This window comes from Hirundo rustica, chromosome 22 (assembly GCF_015227805.2).
Source record: "Hirundo rustica isolate bHirRus1 chromosome 22, bHirRus1.pri.v3, whole genome shotgun sequence".
In the NCBI taxonomy this organism is placed as follows: Eukaryota; Metazoa; Chordata; class Aves; order Passeriformes; family Hirundinidae; genus Hirundo; species Hirundo rustica.
Window position 1 is genome coordinate 1,425,830 of NC_053471.1, and position 19,490 is coordinate 1,445,319.

Below are 19,490 nucleotides of genomic sequence, written 5' to 3' on the forward strand. Positions count from 1 at the left end.
TCTCACTGCCCCTCTCCTTGAGGCCAGCTCTCACTGCCCCTCTCCTTGAGGCCAGCTCTCACTGCCCCTTTATTGAGACCAGCTCTCACTGCCCCTCTCATTCAGACCAGCTCTCAGTGCCCTCCTGTGTGAGGCTCTGGGGACTCTGCACGGGTTGGGAGAGCAGCTCTGTGCTTGGGCAGGTGGGAGAGGGTTTGAATCAAAGCAGGAATTGCCACAGCAGAGGGGATGGGCTGAACAGGGTTAGAGGTGCTCTGTGTGTTATGGTCGTGTTTTCAGGCTGTGAAGTGTCTTCCCAAGAGAGGGAGCGTTACCTGAGAGCCAGGAAAAGGTGGAGAAACCCGTGGCAGTCACTGAGCGCCATCATGGGCCCTTTTACTGGAATACAGTGGAAACAGGCTGGATTTAGCAGGGGGCTGTTCCTGTAAACTCCAGGAGCTGCACTTCAAGGTGTTTGGATGTCTCCAGCTCTGTTCCACACAGGCTGAGCTCCAGCAGAGGCAGGCAGTGGAGGGCTGGTGTGCAGATGAAGCCATAAATCGAGGTGGTTAGCCAGGCTCTGCCCCGATCCAAACCCAAGGAGCCATCCCAGTTAAAGCCTGGAAGGACATCCCAGGAGTGCTTTGCACTATTGGACGTGGCTGTGACAAGCCCTGGACTGCCTGGATTCCCCCACTGAAATCTCTCAGCTCCCAGCTTGACTCTCTCTGTCTCACTCTTTATTTTTTTTTTTTGCCATGTTGTCACTTGTGTGGCTGTTGACAACCTGGTTTTGCTTTCCCTGCTAGTGTTACTGGAGAGCAGAGCTGGTGCAGTCCATGATCCCGGCAGATGTGTCCAGAAATGCAGTGCAGGGAGACTGCACAGCCAGGCCAGGACAGCTGCCAGCATGGACAAGCTTTTGCAGGGACAATGGGAGCACCTGGTCTTCATTTTAAGGCAGGGTTTTTTTTAAAACACATTTTGCTTCAGTTGATTCGGATTCGTTTCTCCAGCAAACACATCCAAACCAAGTGTACAAAATCTCCCACGCAAGGAGAATGCTGTGGATGATGGGAAGAGGCTGCCCAGAGAAGCTGTGGCTGCCCCTGGATCCCTGGAAGTGTCCAAGGCCAGGCTGGATGGGGTTTGGAGCAATCTGAGGTAGTGGAAGGTCCCTGCCATGGCAGGAGTTGGGAATGGGATGAGCTCTAAGGTCCCACTCCAACCATTCCACAACTCCATGACTCTGATCCAATCTCCTCCTCAGAAGCAAAAGCTCTGGAGACAAACTGGGGTGCTCCTCAGCGCTGGGACGCAGCAGGGCTGAGAAGGAAGGCTGGCTTTGCGCTGCGGCACCACTTCCTCCCCGAGGATCCAGCTGGAACAAATCTGCGCCGCTGCCTTCGCTCATCCCGCCTGGGGAGGCTCAGGGTGGGCTCGGGGTGGGGTTTCTCTCTGCTCCCAGCACACATGGGCCGGGGAAGCGAGGGTTTCCTGGGGCAAAGGCTTCTCTGAGGAAACCTGCTGCTGCAATCAGAGCCTCGCGTGTGCGTGCGCTGCCCTGGGACCGCTGCCAGCGACGCCGAGGTGGCCGGGGAGGTTTGGCTGAGAGCATCCAAGGAGAGGTCCTGGGGAAGCAGAGGGAGGCCAGAGCCCGTCCTGGCACAAGTGGCAGCAGCTGTTTCTGTGCGTGTCTGGGCTGGGTCCCTGCCTTCCACCTCCCCTTCCCTTGCTCAGAGATGGTTTCCAGGCCTGGAATGCCCGTTTGGGCACCGGGAAAAGCACGACGAATTCGTTGGAGAGGTGGTTGGAAGAGCAGGGCTCGGTGAGAAGGCTGATTTCTGTCCTGGGGTGGGCGGCTCGCGGCGCCGGGGGTGCGGCGTGCACGGCTGGCTCTCACCCACACATCTGCAGCGCAGCTTCCCAGGCAGGCGTGGCAAGGAAAGCTTCGGTGGGCACTTGGGGAGGAACGGGCAGCAGCTGGCAGTGCCCGGCCCTGGGAGCACAGGGGAGTGTCCGGGGCACACCCTCAGCCACTGCCCAGCTCCCCCAAGAGAAATCACAGCTATTTGTTGGGTAAAACCCACCTTTGGGCAGCTGGGTAATTAAAAACCCCCCAAGCAGTCCCTGCCCAGCACCCTGAGGTGTTTGCCCTGCGTGCGGAGGTGGCAGTGTGGGATCCCCAGCAGCACGCAGAGACTCAGAAGGGTTTTCTGAGCCGGCTCCTCTCACACGTTCCTCTCACTTGCTGAAGGGGAGGTTGCTGTGGGTCCATCCAGGATTGCTCCTCAGGCAGGGAGCTGGGCTGCCCCGAGGCCAGGCCAAATAACCCCGGAGCAGAGGGGCCAGGCTCTCCCTTGTGTCCTGCTCCTGCTCCTCCATCCCTGGCTGCAGATCGCTGGAATATCTGCCAGCCAGTCCTCTGGCTGCTTCCTCAGGGCTGTTGTGTGCAGCTGTTTTTTTTTTTTTTTTTTTTTTAATTTGACTTCGCAAAATTTTGCATTTTATCAGTGAGGAGGATGGAGTCTGGAACTCAGAGCTGGTGGCCGGGCTTGGCCACTGACCTGCTGGCCGAACTGCCAGGTGCCTCCAGCCAGGGCTCCAGCGCTGGCACAAATGGCAGGGATGGCAGAGCACGGGGCTGTCTCTTTAAGGCAGAAACGCGAACTCTCTGGCTGCCACTTTGTGGAGTTTAGCCCAGATCGCCGCTTTCATTAGCGCTTCATTTCATCTCCTCCTCTCCCCCCCCAGCCCCACCTCCTGGAGCGGCGTTTCTGCATCCTTTGCGTGCATCCACAGCAGCAGGTGAAAGTCGCGCTGGCACCTGCACACACCCACTCTCACACCTCCCTGCGGGCCGGACGCTCCTCTGCGGCGGGAGAGATCCCTTCCACGCTCCGCATCTTCCTCCTCCCGGGCGGGCTCGGCTGGGAGCATCCCGCTCCTCGCCCGAGGCCGCTCTGCCGCTCCTGACGGCTCCAGCTGCAGCAGCGGCAGCGCGGGGCACGGAGGAGCCCTGGGACAGAGCCCTGCAGGGAGCCGGAGCATCCCCAGCATCCGGAGCATCCCAAGCGTCCAGGGTATCCTGGGTACAGAGCAGCCCTGGCATCTGGAATATCCTGGGATGCGGAGCAGCCCCGGCATCCGGAATATCCTGAGGGCAGAGCATCCAGGGCATGTCGGTGTTGTGTTATTCCCCGGTCCGGAGCATCCAGAGCATCAGAGTCTCCGGAGCATCCTGCCGCCCCTGGCGTCTTGAGAACCCCGGGACCCAGCTCGTTCCCAGCATCCAGAAGCAGCATCCAGGGACATCCCGGAGCAGGGGGATTTACAGGCACCAGGAGCTGCTGTGAGTAATGGGGAGGGATCCTTGGTCCTGCTGATCGGCTCCTGGGAATGTCACTCTGCCCCGAGTGCCAGTGAAGAGAGAGACTGGGGGAAGAGAGGGAGAGGAGGAGGAGAAGGGAAGGGAGGACGGACACGGAGCAGAGGATGATGATCGTCCCTCCCCGGCTCCGGCGATGATCACGTAGCACAGGCCACGCCGGAGAAGATCCCCAGAGCCAGCCCTGCCCCCGGCTCCTCATGGAGGGCGGCCTGGGCTCCCCCAATGCCAGCGTGCTGGGGGAGCACTCCCTGCTCGCGGGCAGCAGCTGGCTGGCCGCCTTCCTCTGCTTCATCATCCTGCTGACCACGGCGGGCAACTTCCTCCTCATCCTCCTCATCGTCACGCAGCGCTCCCTCCGCAACACCTCCAACTACTTCCTGGTGTCCCTCTTCATGTCGGACCTGATGGTGGGGCTGGTGGTGATGCCCCCGGCCATGCTCAACCAGCTCTACGGCCGCTGGGTGCTGCGGGGCGACCTCTGCTCCCTCTGGGCCTCCTTCGACGTCATGTGCTGCAGCGCCTCCATCCTCAACCTCTGCGTCATCAGCCTGGACCGCTACCTGCTCATCACGTCCCCGCTCAGGTACAAGCTGCGCATGACGTCCTGCAGGGCCCTGGCGCTCATCCTGGCCGCCTGGACCTTGGCCGCGCTGGCCTCCTTCCTGCCCATCAAGATGGGCTGGCACCAGCTGGAGTCGGAGGTTCGGGCCCTGAACGTCACCGGCCGGGGGGACGAGGAGCAGTGCCGGCTGCTGGTCAGCCTGCCCTACGCCCTGGTGGCCTCCTGCCTCACCTTCTTCCTGCCCTCGGCCGCCATCTCCTTCACCTACTGCCGCATCCTGCTGGCGGCGCGCAAGCAGGCCGTGCAGGTGGCGTCCCTCGCCTCCAACGTGGCCACCACCGACGAGGCCGCGCCACAGGTGAGGTGCCCGCAGGGACGGCGCTCTGGCAGACCCCACGGTCCGGGTGCCTGGGCTGCCTCTGCCTCCCGGACGGCCTCGGGGTTGGAGACAGCTTTGGTAACGAAGGGAGGGAGATTTCGGGCAACATCCGCCTCGCTGACGTCCTCTGAGGTGGCCCGTGTCTTGTCCCGGCAATGGAGAGCTCTGAAGCTGCTCGTGAGCGCAGAAATAGCGCGAGCAGAAGTAGAGAAATAAATAAGATGCGGGCAAAGATGCTCAGCGGCGCAAAATAAACGCTGCTTCGCTCCCCCCCCACCTCCCCGGCTCGGCTGGCGTCATCCCCGAGGGGTTTCAATCTTATCTGACTTTCCACTCGTAAATCTCGGCCGTGGTGGGTGTGAGACGCACGGGGGAGAAGGATTTTAGCTAAATAGCAAATGCCAGATTCCCAAGAGCACCCTATTTTGAACAGAAGCTTCTATTTTTGTCACCTGCTCTATAACAGGAGCTGCCAAACCCCTCCTCGTGCGCTCGCCGGTGGAACCGGAGTGTGTGGGTTTTATAACAAAAACGTGGCTGCACTTGTTTGTATTTCTCCAGGAGAAGGTAATTGCCACTAAATCTAACAGCTTTAATTCCCTGTAATAGGCTTTATTGACCTCATATCCTACAGGGAAAAGGCAAACTTAATTGCCTTTAAATACTTTGATTTGGTTTGCTCTCTCCAAGAGCAGAGCCAGGACTCCGGCCAGCTCCCCCACACGTGATAAGCTGCACCAGACGGCCAAAAGGAAAAGGGGAATTAAAGAATAAACAGACTATATCATAAAACAAACAGAGTTTGTTTTCTCGCAGTATGCCAGGTTTTTGGACTCCATAAACAGAGTCAGGGGATGTTCAGGGGCTTTGCTGTGCCATGGAAGAGTGGCATCCATCCCCCTGTCATTCAGCTGAGGCCCAAAAGGTTCCTTGAAGCCCCTGAAAATGGCTGAGGAACAAGTCAGAGAACCCTCAAATTTCATCTTTTAACCTTTTTCACCTTCATTTTAGACATTTGTGTTCTCTTTTTGGGCCAGAAGCTGAGTTGCAACAAGTCATCATTTAATTACAGGGGAGGGCTGAGATAATCACTTAAGTTCAGATTGCAGGAGGGGATGGAGGCCTGGCTTATGGCATCTGGAAGCTGAAATATTTAATGTCCTCCTTTTAAAACCATAATTAGCTTGGTGCCGTAATCAGCAGCTGGAGCTGCCTGTTTAGGGCAGGCTTTATCCTCACATGGACTGAGCTGGGTTTCTTCTCTAACGACAATCACCCTATTTTACAGTAAATAATATCACACTCTCTGTGTTGAGGGTTTCTGTTGCTTCCCCTTCCTGATCTGTGCTTCAGGATTTGTGGCGTGTGCCCAGCTCCTGCCCCTCGGAGAAGGGAGTTACTGGCAGGGTTTTTGCAGGATCTGGAGCAGCAAATGCCACTTTTTTTTTGGGCAGAGGCCAATGCTGGTGCTGGGGAGAGCTGCCCACCACTCCCTGTCTCTGCCTGCAGGTCCCACGCGCCCCGAGCCAGCTCCTGGCCGGCAATGAGAGCAGGAGGTTCACCAACAAGCACAGCAAGAAGGCTCTGAAGGCCAGCCTGACCCTGGGCATCCTCCTGGGCATGTTCTTCGTGGCCTGGCTGCCCTTCTTCGTCACCAATGTGGCACAGGTAAGAGCCTGTGGGTGCTTTATGTGGGCACTTCCAGAAGTTTTCCCTTTGGAATCTAGCTGGGTTCAGTTGGAGGCACCTGAAGGTCTTGCTGGACCTCCGGGACCAAGGATGCAATTTCCCAGGGAGCAACAGCAAGGAAAAAACAAACCCTTCAAAAGGGATTTGAAGGTTTCCTTTGAAGGGAATGTCGGTTCCCGTGGGCTGGGGCTGAGGTGGGAGGCTGCTGATCCCTGCTCTGTCCCCCCAGGCAGTCTGTGGCTGCGTCCCGGCCGGATTCTTCGACGTGCTCACCTGGCTGGGCTACTGCAACAGCACCATGAACCCCATCATCTACCCGCTCTTCATGAGGGACTTCAAGAGAGCCATGGGCAAATTCCTGCCCTGCTGCCGGCGCCCGGCGGAGCCGCGGCCCAGCGCCATCTCCATGTCCATGAGGAATTCCCACAGCGGGCCCCGAGCTGCCGCATCCCTCAAGAACGTCCTCACCCTGCAGGCCGAGACCGACTCCGCCGACTCCGGGGCACCGGGGAGCGAGCGCAGGCTGCTGCCAGCGCGGCCGGGCGCCGGCGCCCGCTCCTCCGGCCTTTGGGATGCCGAGCCGCCGGACACAGAGCTCGGCACGGCCGTGGCCTGAGCGCGGCACGCGCAGCTCTGCGCGCTGGAAGGATCCTCCAGGAGCCCGACACAAAACGTCTGGGAGGTGATTTGCCACAAGCCATCTCCCAAATTCCCTGTTCCAGCACACGGTGCAGCTCATGGAGGGGGCGGTGGTCCTGGGCACTGTGACAAGGAGGATCAAACCGTGCAAAGCCAGGTGCTGCTGCTGAATTAACCTGCCTTGTCTCTCTTTCATCCCTCCTGTGCTCACTGTCACCATCCCCTAACCCTTCCCGTGGCCTTTCCATCTCTGGTGAGTCGGAAGCACAGATCCCAGACTCTCTGTCTCCCAAACCTCAAAGCAAGGCTTGGTTTTGCACACACAGAGCTCAGCAGATCTCCTCCAAGTGCACCGAGAGGAGCGGTGGAAAAAAGCCCTGTGGCTCATGGAAAGAGGTCTGGGGCTGCTTCAGCCCATGGAACATCACCTCTTCCTGGAGCTGGAGCTGGAGCTGGAGCTGGAGCTGGAGCTGGAGCTGGAGCTGGATCTCCTCACTGGAGTCGTGTCTGTCTCAGGTTCCTGTCACACAGCGCGCTCCAGCTCAGCGGCACCGCCAGGTCTTGTCACTCAGAGCTGCACTGTGGGGGCTGAGGTTGGGGCAGAATGTCCAACATTGATTCCTGGGTGTTCCCTGGGGGTGTGGGGTGCCACTCACGGTGGCTCCGTGGGCGTCTCGCAGTAGTAATGGGATCAGCTCCTCTCACAGCTCCATCCCACAGCTCCCCACTCCTGGAACAGGACCCTCTCACTTCCCTCAGGCAACCCATCATGTCCTCCATGATGCAATTAGAAAATACACTTTCCCACCCCTCGTTCAAATAAGAATCTAAAGGAATATTGTATTTCAAATGACGACGCCAGCCCCCTTCCCAGAGCCATAAGCAGAGTAAATGTGAGTAAATGTGACAAGTGGGCATTCCAAAAAAATCAGTAAAACAAATTATTTTAGTAAATTCTTCCTCAAGTGCCTTTGGGCTGGCAGTTGGCTGCTGTGCCCTCCTGGACCCTTCACTCCAAGCCTTCTGCCTAATTCCAAGACTGTTCTCCTGGACTCCCTGCTATCCAAACGGACACAGAGCATCCCCTGGATACAGGATGCTGGAAGAAGCACCCACATGCCAGGCCACTTTCAGTTTTCCTTCCACGTTGCCCACGGCTGTTCCAGAACTGAACAGGAGTTTGTATGACTGACCCAGCATTTCTTTGTCACAAATCCCTCGGGAGCCAGGCATGAGTGACCGGGACACGCCGAGGGCCGAGCACAGGCTCGAACCTCAAACTGTTCAATGCATTTTACCACAGGTGGAGCTTGGGGCTGGTGCTGAGCACCCAGATCAAGATGTGCATCAACCCACAATGGCTTTATATAAATACAAGCTTGGACTACAACCTGAGTTAAAGAGGAGCAGAAAAAGGCACTGTGGAGTGTGGAAGTTCGTTAGGTACCAAATCAGCCTCAGGAGATGGACAGAGAGAGAGAGGGCAGAGTCACGTCTTCAAGCCAAACCTTCAAAAGCAATCATTCCTTACTGTCTCATCCAGGCAGTTCTGTGTAATCAGGAGTTTTTGCTTGTGGACAAACCCTCAGGTGAGGAGAGAAATCCCACTCCACCCCTGCAGCCAACGGCACCAACACCAGCTGGCCAAGCAGCCCCATCCCCGTGGGATCTCAGTCCCTCCCGTCTCCGCAGCGAGGCACCGCTCCAGGCCAGAGCTGGGCACCTCTGAGCCCATGAGATGCTGGATTTAGGGAGAGGAATTGCCAGGCACTGTATCCAAACCATGGTGATTTGCTGGGTCACAGCATCACCCCCAAACCTCCTGTGTCTGACTCCATGAGGAATAATCCGCAGGTAAGGTTTGCAGGAAGCTGGGAATGGGAGGAGAGGGGGGATTAACGTGGCTGCTGGGTCAGCAGGGAGGGAGAGAACCCAGTGTGAACCAAAACTGGAAGGTTCAATCCCAATGTTTCCCCTCTCATGAGTCAACAGGGCCCCCAGATGGGGGTGGGAGAGTTTGAATCCTCCCTTGTGGCAAAGCATAAAACCCCAGAGGGGGGTTACCCGCCTGCCACGCTCCTGCCAGATGCACTTGCATGGGCTCAGCAACAAAACAGGCCAGAAAAGGGGCTTTTATGGAAGATGTGCATCATTCCCACAAGGTTCTGGAGCTGTGTTGGCAGGGGATGTAGAACTGGGTCCTTCCCTCTGCTCTGAGACTGGGAATGAGGAGAGTGGAGCCAATTCACTTCCATCAAAGGAGGTAGAAATCAAACAGATCCAAGTTTATCCTGTGCCAAGCACTGGTTTTGTTCTAAGCCAATTAAAAATATGTCTGGATGGGGCTTTCAAGGCTGGAGATGTCTGTGGGACACAAAAGGAAAGTCTCAGTGGGTTGCTGGCTTGGAGAGCCCGGGAGGAATTTTCATAAACCACCCAAAACCCCCTCGGTTTTCCTGCTGCTTTCACCCAGGGTCCCAAACACGTTTCTAACAGGAACAGGGCCTCCAACACCCAGCAACCCCAGCCTGGAGACAGGGAAACAGTCTTGGAGATGGAAAGTGTCCAAGCCCTGGCAGCAAACCTGCAGCAGGTGGAGGAAGGAAGCCTGGCAGCCTGAGCCTTTCCCCTCCTGGTCAGCAGAGCCGGAGAGCGGATGCAGATCCGTCTGGAGTGGGGCAGGTAGAGCCTGGAACAACACCTGAGATCCTCAAACCGAATTCATCTCCAGTGGAAAAAAAGTTTTTAATTTCCTAGTGACGAACCCCTCTCTGTGAAATGCTTCAAATGCCCTCAGAGCCACCTGCTTCCCCCAGTCACAGCAGGGACACGGCGCCGAGGGGTGCAGCTGCTTCCTGCAAGGATTTGGATGGGATCTGTCCTGGATTCCTGGGAAGCAGCGCAGCCCCGGGCAGGAATCAGCCCTCTCTCGCCTCGCGGAGGTGCCGTGAGCGGCTGCTCCAAGCGCTTTCATCCAAAGCCACGCCAGGGCCACACTTTTCTCCGGAGGGGCTGGAAACTGCAGCTGCAGCTCCGCCAGCTCCATCCTCTGGGAATCCCAGAGCCGCGGATGTGCTGACAGCGGTTTTTGTGCCGGCTGAGCAGCTCTGCCCTAATTCGCTCCTTTCCCCGCTGCCTGGTGCTTGCTGTCCGTGCTGTGTGAGCGGTCTGGGCAGGGAGCTGAGGGTTCTCCCGGGGCAGAGCTGGAGGAATTCTGTCGGTGAGCGCAGCTGGCTGGAAAAGCTTCACCCCCAGCCTCATCCTCCTCTTTCCTGGTATTTTCCTCTCCCCCAGCCTCACTGCCAGCTGCCTGCTGGGATTTCTTGGCTTGAGAGGGAAAAAGGCTGCCACTGCCCTTCTCTTCTGGCTGGCATTCCTTGGTTTTAATGCCCACAGCTTTTAGGATCGTGTCCATCTGCTTCATGTAGTCCAGGTGGCCGTTTACCTGCAGAGAACAAGAATCCTGTGAGTGAGGAACCCACAGGGATCCAGCTCAGCCAAGTCCTTCATCCCAGCAGCCACCACTGCCTTGGGTTTGGCTCTGACAGATGGAAAGAATGAGGTTGGAAAGAATCATGGAATTGTTAAGGTTGGAAAAGATGTTTATGACCATCGAGTCCATCATGCCGAGGCCACCACTAACCCATGTCCCCAGGTGCCACATTCGCGTTTTTTGAACACTTCCAGGAGTGATGATTCCACCACTAACCCATGTCCCCAGGTGCCACATTCGCGTTTTTTGAACGCTTCCAGGAGTGATGATTCCACCACTAACCCATGTCCCCAGGTGCCACATTCGCGTTTTTTGAACACTTCCAGGAGTGATGATTCCACCACTAACCCATGTCCCCAGGTGCCACATTCACGTTTTTTGAACGCTTCCAGGAGTGATGATCCCACCACTGGGTAAGTGATGTCCATCGACCAGCCTGTGTTTGGGGCACACTCTGCGTGACTTTTCCTCTGAGATGTTTGAAAGCCTGGGCCTGGCTGAGTTCCACCCCTCGAATCCTGGGTGCCAGGAGGGTAAAGGAGGAGCTCAGCCGTGGGGAGAGACACCCAGGCAGGAGAGATCTCTTAGTTCAGTTGCCTGCTCTTGCTAAAGGTGTCCTCCAGGTGCCTCAGCTCCCTTATAAAAGCTAAGATCATATTATTTAAATTAGGACAGAGTCATTAAAGCTCACACAGCTCCCAAGCTGGGATTCTCAGCTGGAAGCTGCACTGATTCATCCAGCCCAGTATAAAACTGGGAGCCCAGGAGTTATGGGTCCATAAACCAAATAAAGGTCAACAGTACGTGTAAAAACCCAGACAGTTTTATTGTAAGATTAATTCCACGACAAGATAACCCCTGCTGAGATGGATGTTGTGAAGTTCCCTTCTAGCCAGGGCACAGGAGGAAAGGAAATCTCTGCAGGTGATGGTTCTTGATGCTAAAGACCACGTGGCTGGAAAGGCTGAAATTCGTTTCCCATTCCAGGTGTCCCAAGCACTTGATGTACCAACAGCATCCCCAGACAGTTCAGCATCTCTGGTAAATCCAATTTTTAGCAGTTTAAATCTTCCTCACCCCGCCAGAGAGCTGTCTTGGCCTTTTATTTCCCCAAACCTTGCTAGTAATTAGGGAATTTCCATAGCAGGGAATACCTCTAAGCTCAGCCCCAGGATTCCTGCTTCTCAGACACAGGGATAACTCCCCCAGGAAGGGATGATGATGGTGAGAGATCTTCACAGAGCTCTGTAAAGACCCCAGCCCTGGACCTTCTGCTCATCTTCTGCTTGTTCCTGCTTGGTGCCAGAGCAATCCTTCAGCTGCCCCATCCCTGGAAGTGTCCAAGGCCAGGTTGGACAGGGCTTGGAGCAGCCTGGGATGGTGGAAGGTGTCTCTGCCATGGCAGGGGGTGGCACTGGATGAGCTTTAAGGTCCCTCCTAACCCAAACCCCTGTGGGGTTCATGCCTGTGCCAGCACCAGGGTTCCCAGCACGCCTCTCCCAAAGCTAAACCCAACCTTTTCTCCACAAATCCAACCCCCTGAGCTGTTTGTGTGAAGCAGCTTTGGAGGGGCACGTTTGGCTGCACTGAGGGCTTGGGGTAAAGAAGGGTGAAATCAGCACATCAAGAACACAAATATGTGACTTGAATCCATCCAGACGGCTCAATGGGCTCTGGATGTTTTGAACAGGTTAATGAAAGTAACCATGGAAGGACTGGGAGCTGTGGACATTGTCCTCTGGAAATGCACAACTCTTTTACAGCAGGAATGAGCACGAGTCAGGAAGGAACTGGAGTTCCTGGGAGCAGGGGCTGAAGGCTCTTGGTTTGCTGCATTCAGAACCTCTCCAGTCACACCATCTGCCTGCCCTGCCTTGGGAATTCTCAGCCTGTCGTTACTGAGTCATTAGGCAGAGAGAACAGATTTCCTTTGCCACCCCAAGGACTGATTTTCATTACTCCTCAGTATCCAGCAGCTTCCACTAAAACAACAGGGAATTCCTCTTCCCTGAGCGCTGAGAGATGCTGGATCCCTGAGCCATTCTGAGGAGCTCATGCAGCTGAAAGAGAAGCTGAGACCTCGTGGGAGTCTGTCCCTCCTGCAGCTCTGCTCAACCTCTTCCAAACAAACTCACTCCTGTCTCTGGGATAGCAGAGGAGAGGATCCCATAAAGCTGGAGCAGAGCAACCCCTGAAAAGTGTGAGAGGAGGGAGGACTCTTGTCTGCTGCACTGAGCCACCAGCAAAAGAACAGCAAACAAACTGCCTTGCCACTTTAAAGCCATCCCGGTGGGAAAACCCAGCAATTCCAGCTCTCTAAAGCCTGTTTTCATTTTCAGCCTGAAAGCCTGAATTCCTCTGCTGGGCAGATGGTGCTGGAGATGGGAGGGGAACATCTACAACATTGTCAATAAAAACTTTAAAGGGAAATAAAGAAATACTTTAACATTTGTCAGAACAAAGTGCAAGGGGAATTTAGGTCGAAAGGAAGATTGTGCTCAGCACCACAGTAAATACATTCCTGCTTGTGGCAAGGAAAGCCGTGGGGTGGGTTTATTGGGATCGTTTAGATTATTTTATATTTGACTTTATGGTTGCTTTGACTCACTGGGACCCACGAGCCAGCTGCCTCTGGCACTGACTGCAGTGCCACACTGGGGAGATCCATCAGCCAGTCAGCTCAGCATCTTTGGGAAGGTGTTGAAGTCCAAATCCACCCCAAAATATCAAAAATGTCACTGAGCACAATCACTTGTGGCGATTAAACTGCCAGGGAAGTGTTTCTGTTGGACACAGAGGATTAAGAATCCCGGCTTCTTTCTGGTTTGACCCGCAGCGTGTCCCGGAGCGGGTGCTGCCCAGGGAAGGGCAGAGGGAAAGGAAACATCCCCCACGATCCTGCCCCTGCCACAGCCACCTGCACAGGCAGCACTCAGCCACAGCAGTGATGTCACAGCAATGACATCACAGGGACAAGCTCGACACAGCTAGATAACACTCCACTGCTCACCTCAGATCCAATCCAGTGTCCTTCAATAAAAGCTCCTCACCCACCCCGCACAGCCAACACAGGAGAGCACACGGCTCCAAATGCTCTGCAGGGCCACGGAGCTGCCAGAGCTCAGCTGAGTGTCCCTGTGCTCCCTGCGGGCAGGGGGAGGACAGGGCAGCTCAGCTGTGCCTTCCTCCTGCTCCCCTGCACAAAACCCCCCGTGGATTCACAGGGAATCACTGTGGAGGCAAGCAGTGTGCTGGGGAATGCACAGGTCGCTCATACACCTGAGAATTTTACTGCTTTGATGTGTTTTAAGCCCATCGAGTCCAAAGAGCAACTTTATTCCTCGGCAAAAGATCCCTTCAAGTTTAAACATCTTTGCAGAGCTTGGTTATTTCAGCAGGAGCAGCAACAACCTCGGAGGGGATCCTTCAGGATTCCCTTTTGGCTCATACTGTCTGTTTTTATAGCAAACGGTGTTTTATTGGGGGAGTGAAGGAGTTCCTGTTGTGAGCTGCAGGTTCTGGAGCTCAGTGGACAATCAGAGCTCAGCTCCCAGGAGCCCTGGGTGTCACACACAGAGTGAAACCGAACGGCAGAGCCAGCTCAGCCCCTCTGGGTATTGTTATAGTTATTGTTTGCTCTCCCTTTCCCAAAGCTACAGGGAATGCCTTGTCCAGGACAAGCACTGGAGTCCAGCCCTGCTTGGAACTGAGCTGCCAGGTCTGGGAGCTGTTGGTGCAGAAGGGAAGGAGCTCAAATGTCCCTGCTACTTTCCAAAAACTCCTCATTCTGGATGCTGCCTCTGAACCCACCCAGCCCAAATGGTGGCACAGGCTGATGGATTGCAGGGCTCCCAAGCTCTGCCAGGCTGTCCCTCAAAATCCAACCAGCTCTGCCAAGCTGGCAGGCTCCTCCGGTCACAGATATTCCACATGTCAGTGAAAGCCTTAATGCTGAGTCTGGCTACATCCTGCTCGACAGAGGGCATCCACAGAATCCCAGAATGGTTCGGGCTGGGAGGGATCTTGAAGATCCTCCAATTCCACCCCTGCCATGGGCAGGGACAGCTTCCACTGTCCCAGGCTGCTCCAAACCCCACCCAGCCTGGCCTTGGGCACTGCCAGGGATCCAGGAGTAGCCACAGCTTCTCTGGGCACCCTGTGCCAGGGCCTGCCCTCCCTCACAGGGAACAATTCCTTCCCAATCTCCCATCCATCCCTGCCCTCTGGCACTGGGAGCCATTCCCTGTGTCCTGTCCCTCCATCCCTTGTCCCCAGTCCCTCTCCAGCTCTCCTGGAGCCCCCTGGAAAGGGCTCTGAGGTCTCCCTGGGGCCTTCTCTTCTCCAAGATTAACAATCCCAACTCTCAGCCTGGCAGAAAATGTGCTGGGTTTTCTGAGTTTTCTGACAGCTCATGGCAAAGCCCCGATGCTGCCTGGGCAGAGGAGCTGGAAAATCCAGAGACGGAGCAGATTGCACAGCAGGAAACAGAAAACACTCAGCAATACCTTGACACAGGCTGTGCCGGATGAAGTTAGAATAGGAATAAAATTCTTCTGTTTGGGTTCTCAGGAAACAATATTTTCTCAAAGTGAGGACAGTGAATACATCCACTGATATAGAAGCTGCAATTTACATGGATTTATTTAAAAATTGATTCAATTCACCAGTTGAATTTGGCACCTGCAGCAATGGTGCATCCTGGGCACCAGCAGTCCTTGAGAAACCAATAAAAATATATTTGAGAAAAAACTGACAGAGCTGGATTTATTTTTGAAATCCTGACAGTGCCACTTGCATTATTCCTCTCTAATGCTTCTATTTCTGCTCTGACAAATTGAGGGAATAAAGACTTATACTGAGGCTGAGGCTTTGCTTTCACATCATCCCTTTGCACAGTCACAGTCCTTGTGGACAGAATAAGGCATTCAATTCTTATTTTTCTTCCCATTTCAAAACTTGCTTGATTGGTAAAAGTTCTCCTTTCATTGCAGTGATATTTTTTTGAGCCAGACTGTAATTTTTTCCTGCAATCATCTTTCAGCCACAACAGATTGATCCAGTCATTGTCACCTCGGGGGTGGTAATTGAGGGATGTTCCCCTCAGACACCCTCAGGCAATTCCACACCAAAGCAAGAGCTTTTTCCAAGAGGTTTTTTTTCCATCAAACTTTGATATGTTTTGTGATCAATGTTGAAAATTCTGAGTAATCACTGGCTTTTGCTGGATTCATCCACTGCTGAAAATCTCAGCCAGCTTTACTCTCAATTTACCTTCAGCAATTCCAAGAGGAAGATGGAGAGGAGTAAAATACAGAATATAACAAGAAAACCCAGGAAAGCAAATGGAGGAATCAAGTTCTGGAGGTCTAAGGGACAAATGGAGAGCGGCTGTACATTAGTGACAGCAGGCAGCACAAAATTGGGAACTCATATTCCGAATTACTCCTTGAAAGAGTTTCAAAGGAAATGTGCCTTCACAAATGTCCCTCTGCTGCCAGTCATGCACTCCAAGCCATCCCACTGAAGGGAACAGCTCTTCCATTCATTTTTCAACTCTTTGTGGAGCTGCTGTCGGCTATTTTTTGTTGATGCCCTCCCCAGCGACCATCACTCATTTAAAAGGTAACTACAATTAAATACTCATCTTCCGGTGCTAATCCAAGTGGAAATTATTTAAATTCCATGGTTTAAAGAGTGTTTTAAAAGATCCAGCATAAACTGTGCATGTAATTATCACTGGGGAATAATTTGAACATAATGTCTTGGGCCATGGAGGACAAGATATTCGAAAAATAAAGACTGGATTGATACACTGGACTGTAGGAAGATCTTAGGGGACTCAGGTGTCTGCCACTAGAAACCACTAGTGACCCAAAATACTGGAGATATTGATCACATCAGCATTATGGACATTTTTTCAGGATCCCACACAAGAACACTGAGGCGAGTTTTGGTGTCCATAAGCAGAAGGAGGGTGACTCCTGTCACACCCAAAGGGATTGTCACCCTTCCTCCCCCCATCTTGCTCCAGGAATACACAAGATTTGGCAGCTCAGACATTATCTCTGCTGTTTTCAAATCCACAAAACAAGGTCACCCGAGATTAACTAAAGGGATTTTTGCTGGTTTTGGGGACAACGACCTGTTCTGATGCATCCCTCACGAGCTGGTGGCAATAACGCGTCTGGGCAAGAAGTCTCGGGCATTTGGGAAATTCCAAAAGCTGTGGAGTAGTGCCACATCTCTCCTCAGCAATGTGACATCCTGTAAATCCACCCCACGGGGATCTGCAGTAGGTTTAAGCCCTCCCCTTCCCCAGTGCCACCAGGGCAGTGACACCTCCGTGATATTTCAGTGACATTCAGCTCCTATCAATAATTCAGCTGCTCTAATTGCAGCATCTCAGACACGTGGCGTGCACAAGGTGTCAGCAAAGTCAGCCTTCCCCTTGATTAACACTTTTAATTGGCTGTTGCGCTGGGATTTTGTTTCCATGTTAGCTGAGGAGGTCAGAATGGGAGCTCAAAGGGAGCAGAAAAATTATACAGAATCAGCGTTCGTGTTCCAGCAGAAGGCAGGAAATTAAAACCCGAATTTTCTACCCTTAATTCATCTGCCTGGGCTCTGTGTGGCCGATCCTGCAGAATCCAGCTGGACAGTACTTTGGGAAAACTCCCACTGCTTTGCTCCAGGAAAGGCTGGGATGGGGAAAGCAGCCTGCAAAGCCAACAGCTACAGAGCAAACCAGGAAAGAACAGGGGGTGCAGAGCCTGCAGGAACCTCCCCATTTCCACACGCAAAGTGCTCCAAGCGGGAATAGAAAATCTGTCAAAGGTGATTTGTGATGCCAGCTGTTATGTCCCACACGGGAAAGATGTGCTGGCATCACAGCTTTGCTGGCTCTGCAAAGGAACAGTGAATTTCCTCTGCTGGGCTGAGTTTGGTGGAAATACAGACCACCCCTGAGTCACTCAAACGTGGCATTGGTGCCCTCAGCTCTGCTGATGGAGGAGCTGCAGCCCCAGGAATTCAGCCCTGCCCAGGGTAGCTGGGGGCTGTGGACACTCTGCACACTCCAGAGATAATGTGGGAATCCCCTGTGGAAGGACACACACGTGTTCCAGGCACCACGAGGGAATGGGAAAATCCCTCCTGTAGATCTGCAGGAAACGGGCACTCTGCTGCTTCCCAGTTGTGGGAATTTGGGCACCAGCCTTATGAAATATGAGTCCTGTAAAATGGTTCTCTCTGCCTTTAGAAGCAGCTGAGCATCCCCAGGCTCACAAAAAGCACATCCAGCTCGAGCAGTCCGTGTGTGCTGGAGCGAGGAGAGACATCGGCCTTTGAGGTTCGTCAGGCACAAACCAAAAAAAAACCTGCAAATCATTAATGGCCTCGTTTGCACTTTTTTTTGGGAAACCTTTTTCAGTTGCTTCCTCTGTTCTAACACAGTGACACTGCCAGCACCCTCTGCTTGTGTCCCAAAGGGAAAAGCATTTTGAGTACGTATTTAATGTGGGATTCTTGGAGCTCCCAAATCAAGAGCAACCACGAGCACAGAAGATGAAGCCACCGATGATTCCCGAGGTGTGGAAGCCATCCCTGTGACCTCACAGCCTAACAGACAGAGGGAATTGGTTCCACAAAGCCCTGCATGTTCCCCTGAGGGGAGAGGAGCTCTCCCAGCTCCTCCAGGCAGCTGCCTTGGAGTTCTGCTCCAAGCTCTTGTTCCTCTGATCCTGCCCTTGGGGAGGTGGCACTGCTCACTTGGAACAAGTGAAACAAAGGAGCAGCGATACTCTGGCAACATCTTCATGCCTTTCCAACTCCCCAGGGTTCTTAATTAATCCACATTTTGTAACCACAATTAATTCTTCCCTGCAAGTCTTGGGAATACAGTGGGAAAAAGCCAGAATTTAATGTGTTTGGAGGAAAAAAAAGCCTGGCTCACAAAAGTGCCAAATCGATTTGATTTCACACAATTCAGACTTTCCATCTGCTTATGGCATTGATGTACCTGACTGCCTTGAATCTGTCTTCCCCTCATAATGGGAATTTTGGCCTTTTTTTCTGAGAGCTGACAGGAAGGTGGATCCAGGTGGGGGGGGTTGGTCTCTTCTCCCAGGTGAGAGGACAAGAGGAAACGGCCTCAGTCCGTGCCAGAGGACATTTAGATTGGATATTAGGGAAAATTCCTCCATGGAAAGGGCTGCTCAGCCCTGGCACAGGGCAGAGATAAAATTCCCTTCCTTGGAGGGATTTCAAAGCTGTGTGGATGCGGCACTTGGGGAGAGGGGTTAGTGATGGCCTTGGCAGTGCTGGGGGAACAACTGGCCTCAGTGGTCTCTTGAGAGCTTTTTCCCCCTCACCAGTTCCACAATTCTAAGATCCATCCCTGCTCTCCATGGGACTTCCAGCCACGCGTTCTCACTGCCTCTAACCCTGCAAGTTCATCCCTGATTTCTGCTGCTGTGAAACTGCCCATTCCTGGCTTGTTGCTGACCCCTGAGCCTCCCTGAAGGTGCTCCTTGAGCAGTTCTGCAACACTCCAATGTTAATTCCGACTGCACTGAACAAACTCCCCTGAGAACAAACAGCAATCAGGATAATCCCCTGCAGCTCCACGACTTCCTTGGTCCCTAACAGGTGCTGTCAAATAAATCCACAGAAGAAATCAGCCCCTTTGTAACCATGAGGAAGGATTTTATAACTGCATTTGCTGAGTGGGAGGACGTTTCTCTCTCTGCTTTTTTACTGACAGACAGATAAAAAAACACACTAATCAAGAGAGACATGAGACGGGGGCCTCAGAGGTGAATTCCTCTTTATACTGAGGGCTCCTAATCCTCCACTCATTTGAGGATTCTGGTGCTCCCACAGTAAAGAGAACCAAGCTGTTTGGATCCAGATCAGTTTTCATTATGGATGGACAAGGAGATGCCAAAAATGCTGACGGTGCCTTCGTAATATTTTCATGCTGAGCACCTTTGCATGAGCTGCACTTTATTCTTTTATTACAGCTTGTCCTTATCCTGGAAGGACACTCACAGGGACCTCCAACAAGGGCATCTGCAGGGGTGGAGCTGGTCTCCATAAAGAAAATACCTGAACCTCTCTATATATCTAAATATCACAATGTATTTTTTCTGTTATGCTGCTTCACTGTACTTGCAGCAAAATCCATCTTCGCTTTCTTGCCACATTAGAAAATATTGCCCCTGGATTTTCATTCCCCATTCTTGCTCCTTTTATTTCTAAAATGTTCACCAGGATGCACTGTATTTCTTGCCACGGTCTGGAAAACAGATCAAGGCAATGACACCTACTTAACACACATTTTTCCTCCCCAAAGCTTTGC

General features: G+C 53.5%; 2 protein-coding genes across 2 annotated transcripts in view; one reads left to right on the forward strand and one right to left on the reverse strand.

The window, feature by feature from the left end:
* The first annotated feature begins 3,567 nt into the window (after window positions 1–3,567).
* Window positions 3,568–6,616, forward strand: HTR6 (5-hydroxytryptamine receptor 6). Its single transcript, XM_040084756.1, has 3 exons — window positions 3,568–4,290; window positions 5,821–5,979; window positions 6,230–6,616. The coding sequence occupies exons 1-3, from the start codon at window positions 3,568–3,570 to the stop codon at window positions 6,614–6,616; spliced, it is 1,269 nt and encodes a 422-aa protein (XP_039940690.1).
* A 1,403-nt stretch (window positions 6,617–8,019) lies between these two features.
* Window positions 8,020–19,490, reverse strand: part of TMCO4 (transmembrane and coiled-coil domains 4) — a 38,158-nt gene continuing 26,687 nt past the window's right edge. The window contains exon 14 of the mRNA XM_040084839.2: window positions 8,020–10,084. Coding sequence (XP_039940773.1) covers window positions 9,752–10,084 — 333 coding nt within the window. The 3' untranslated portion in view covers window positions 8,020–9,751. The remainder of the gene's footprint in view (window positions 10,085–19,490) is intronic.

Coding starts and splice junctions, on each gene's coding strand:
- HTR6 (XM_040084756.1), top strand. CDS start 3,568: ATGGAGGGCGGCCTGGGCTCCCCCAATGCCAGCGTGCTGGGGGAGCAC. Junction 4,291..5,820: donor CCGACGAGGCCGCGCCACAG/GTGAGGTGCCCG, acceptor CTCTGCCTGCAG/GTCCCACGCGCCCCGAGCCA. Junction 5,980..6,229: donor TCGTCACCAATGTGGCACAG/GTAAGAGCCTGT, acceptor CTGTCCCCCCAG/GCAGTCTGTGGCTGCGTCCC.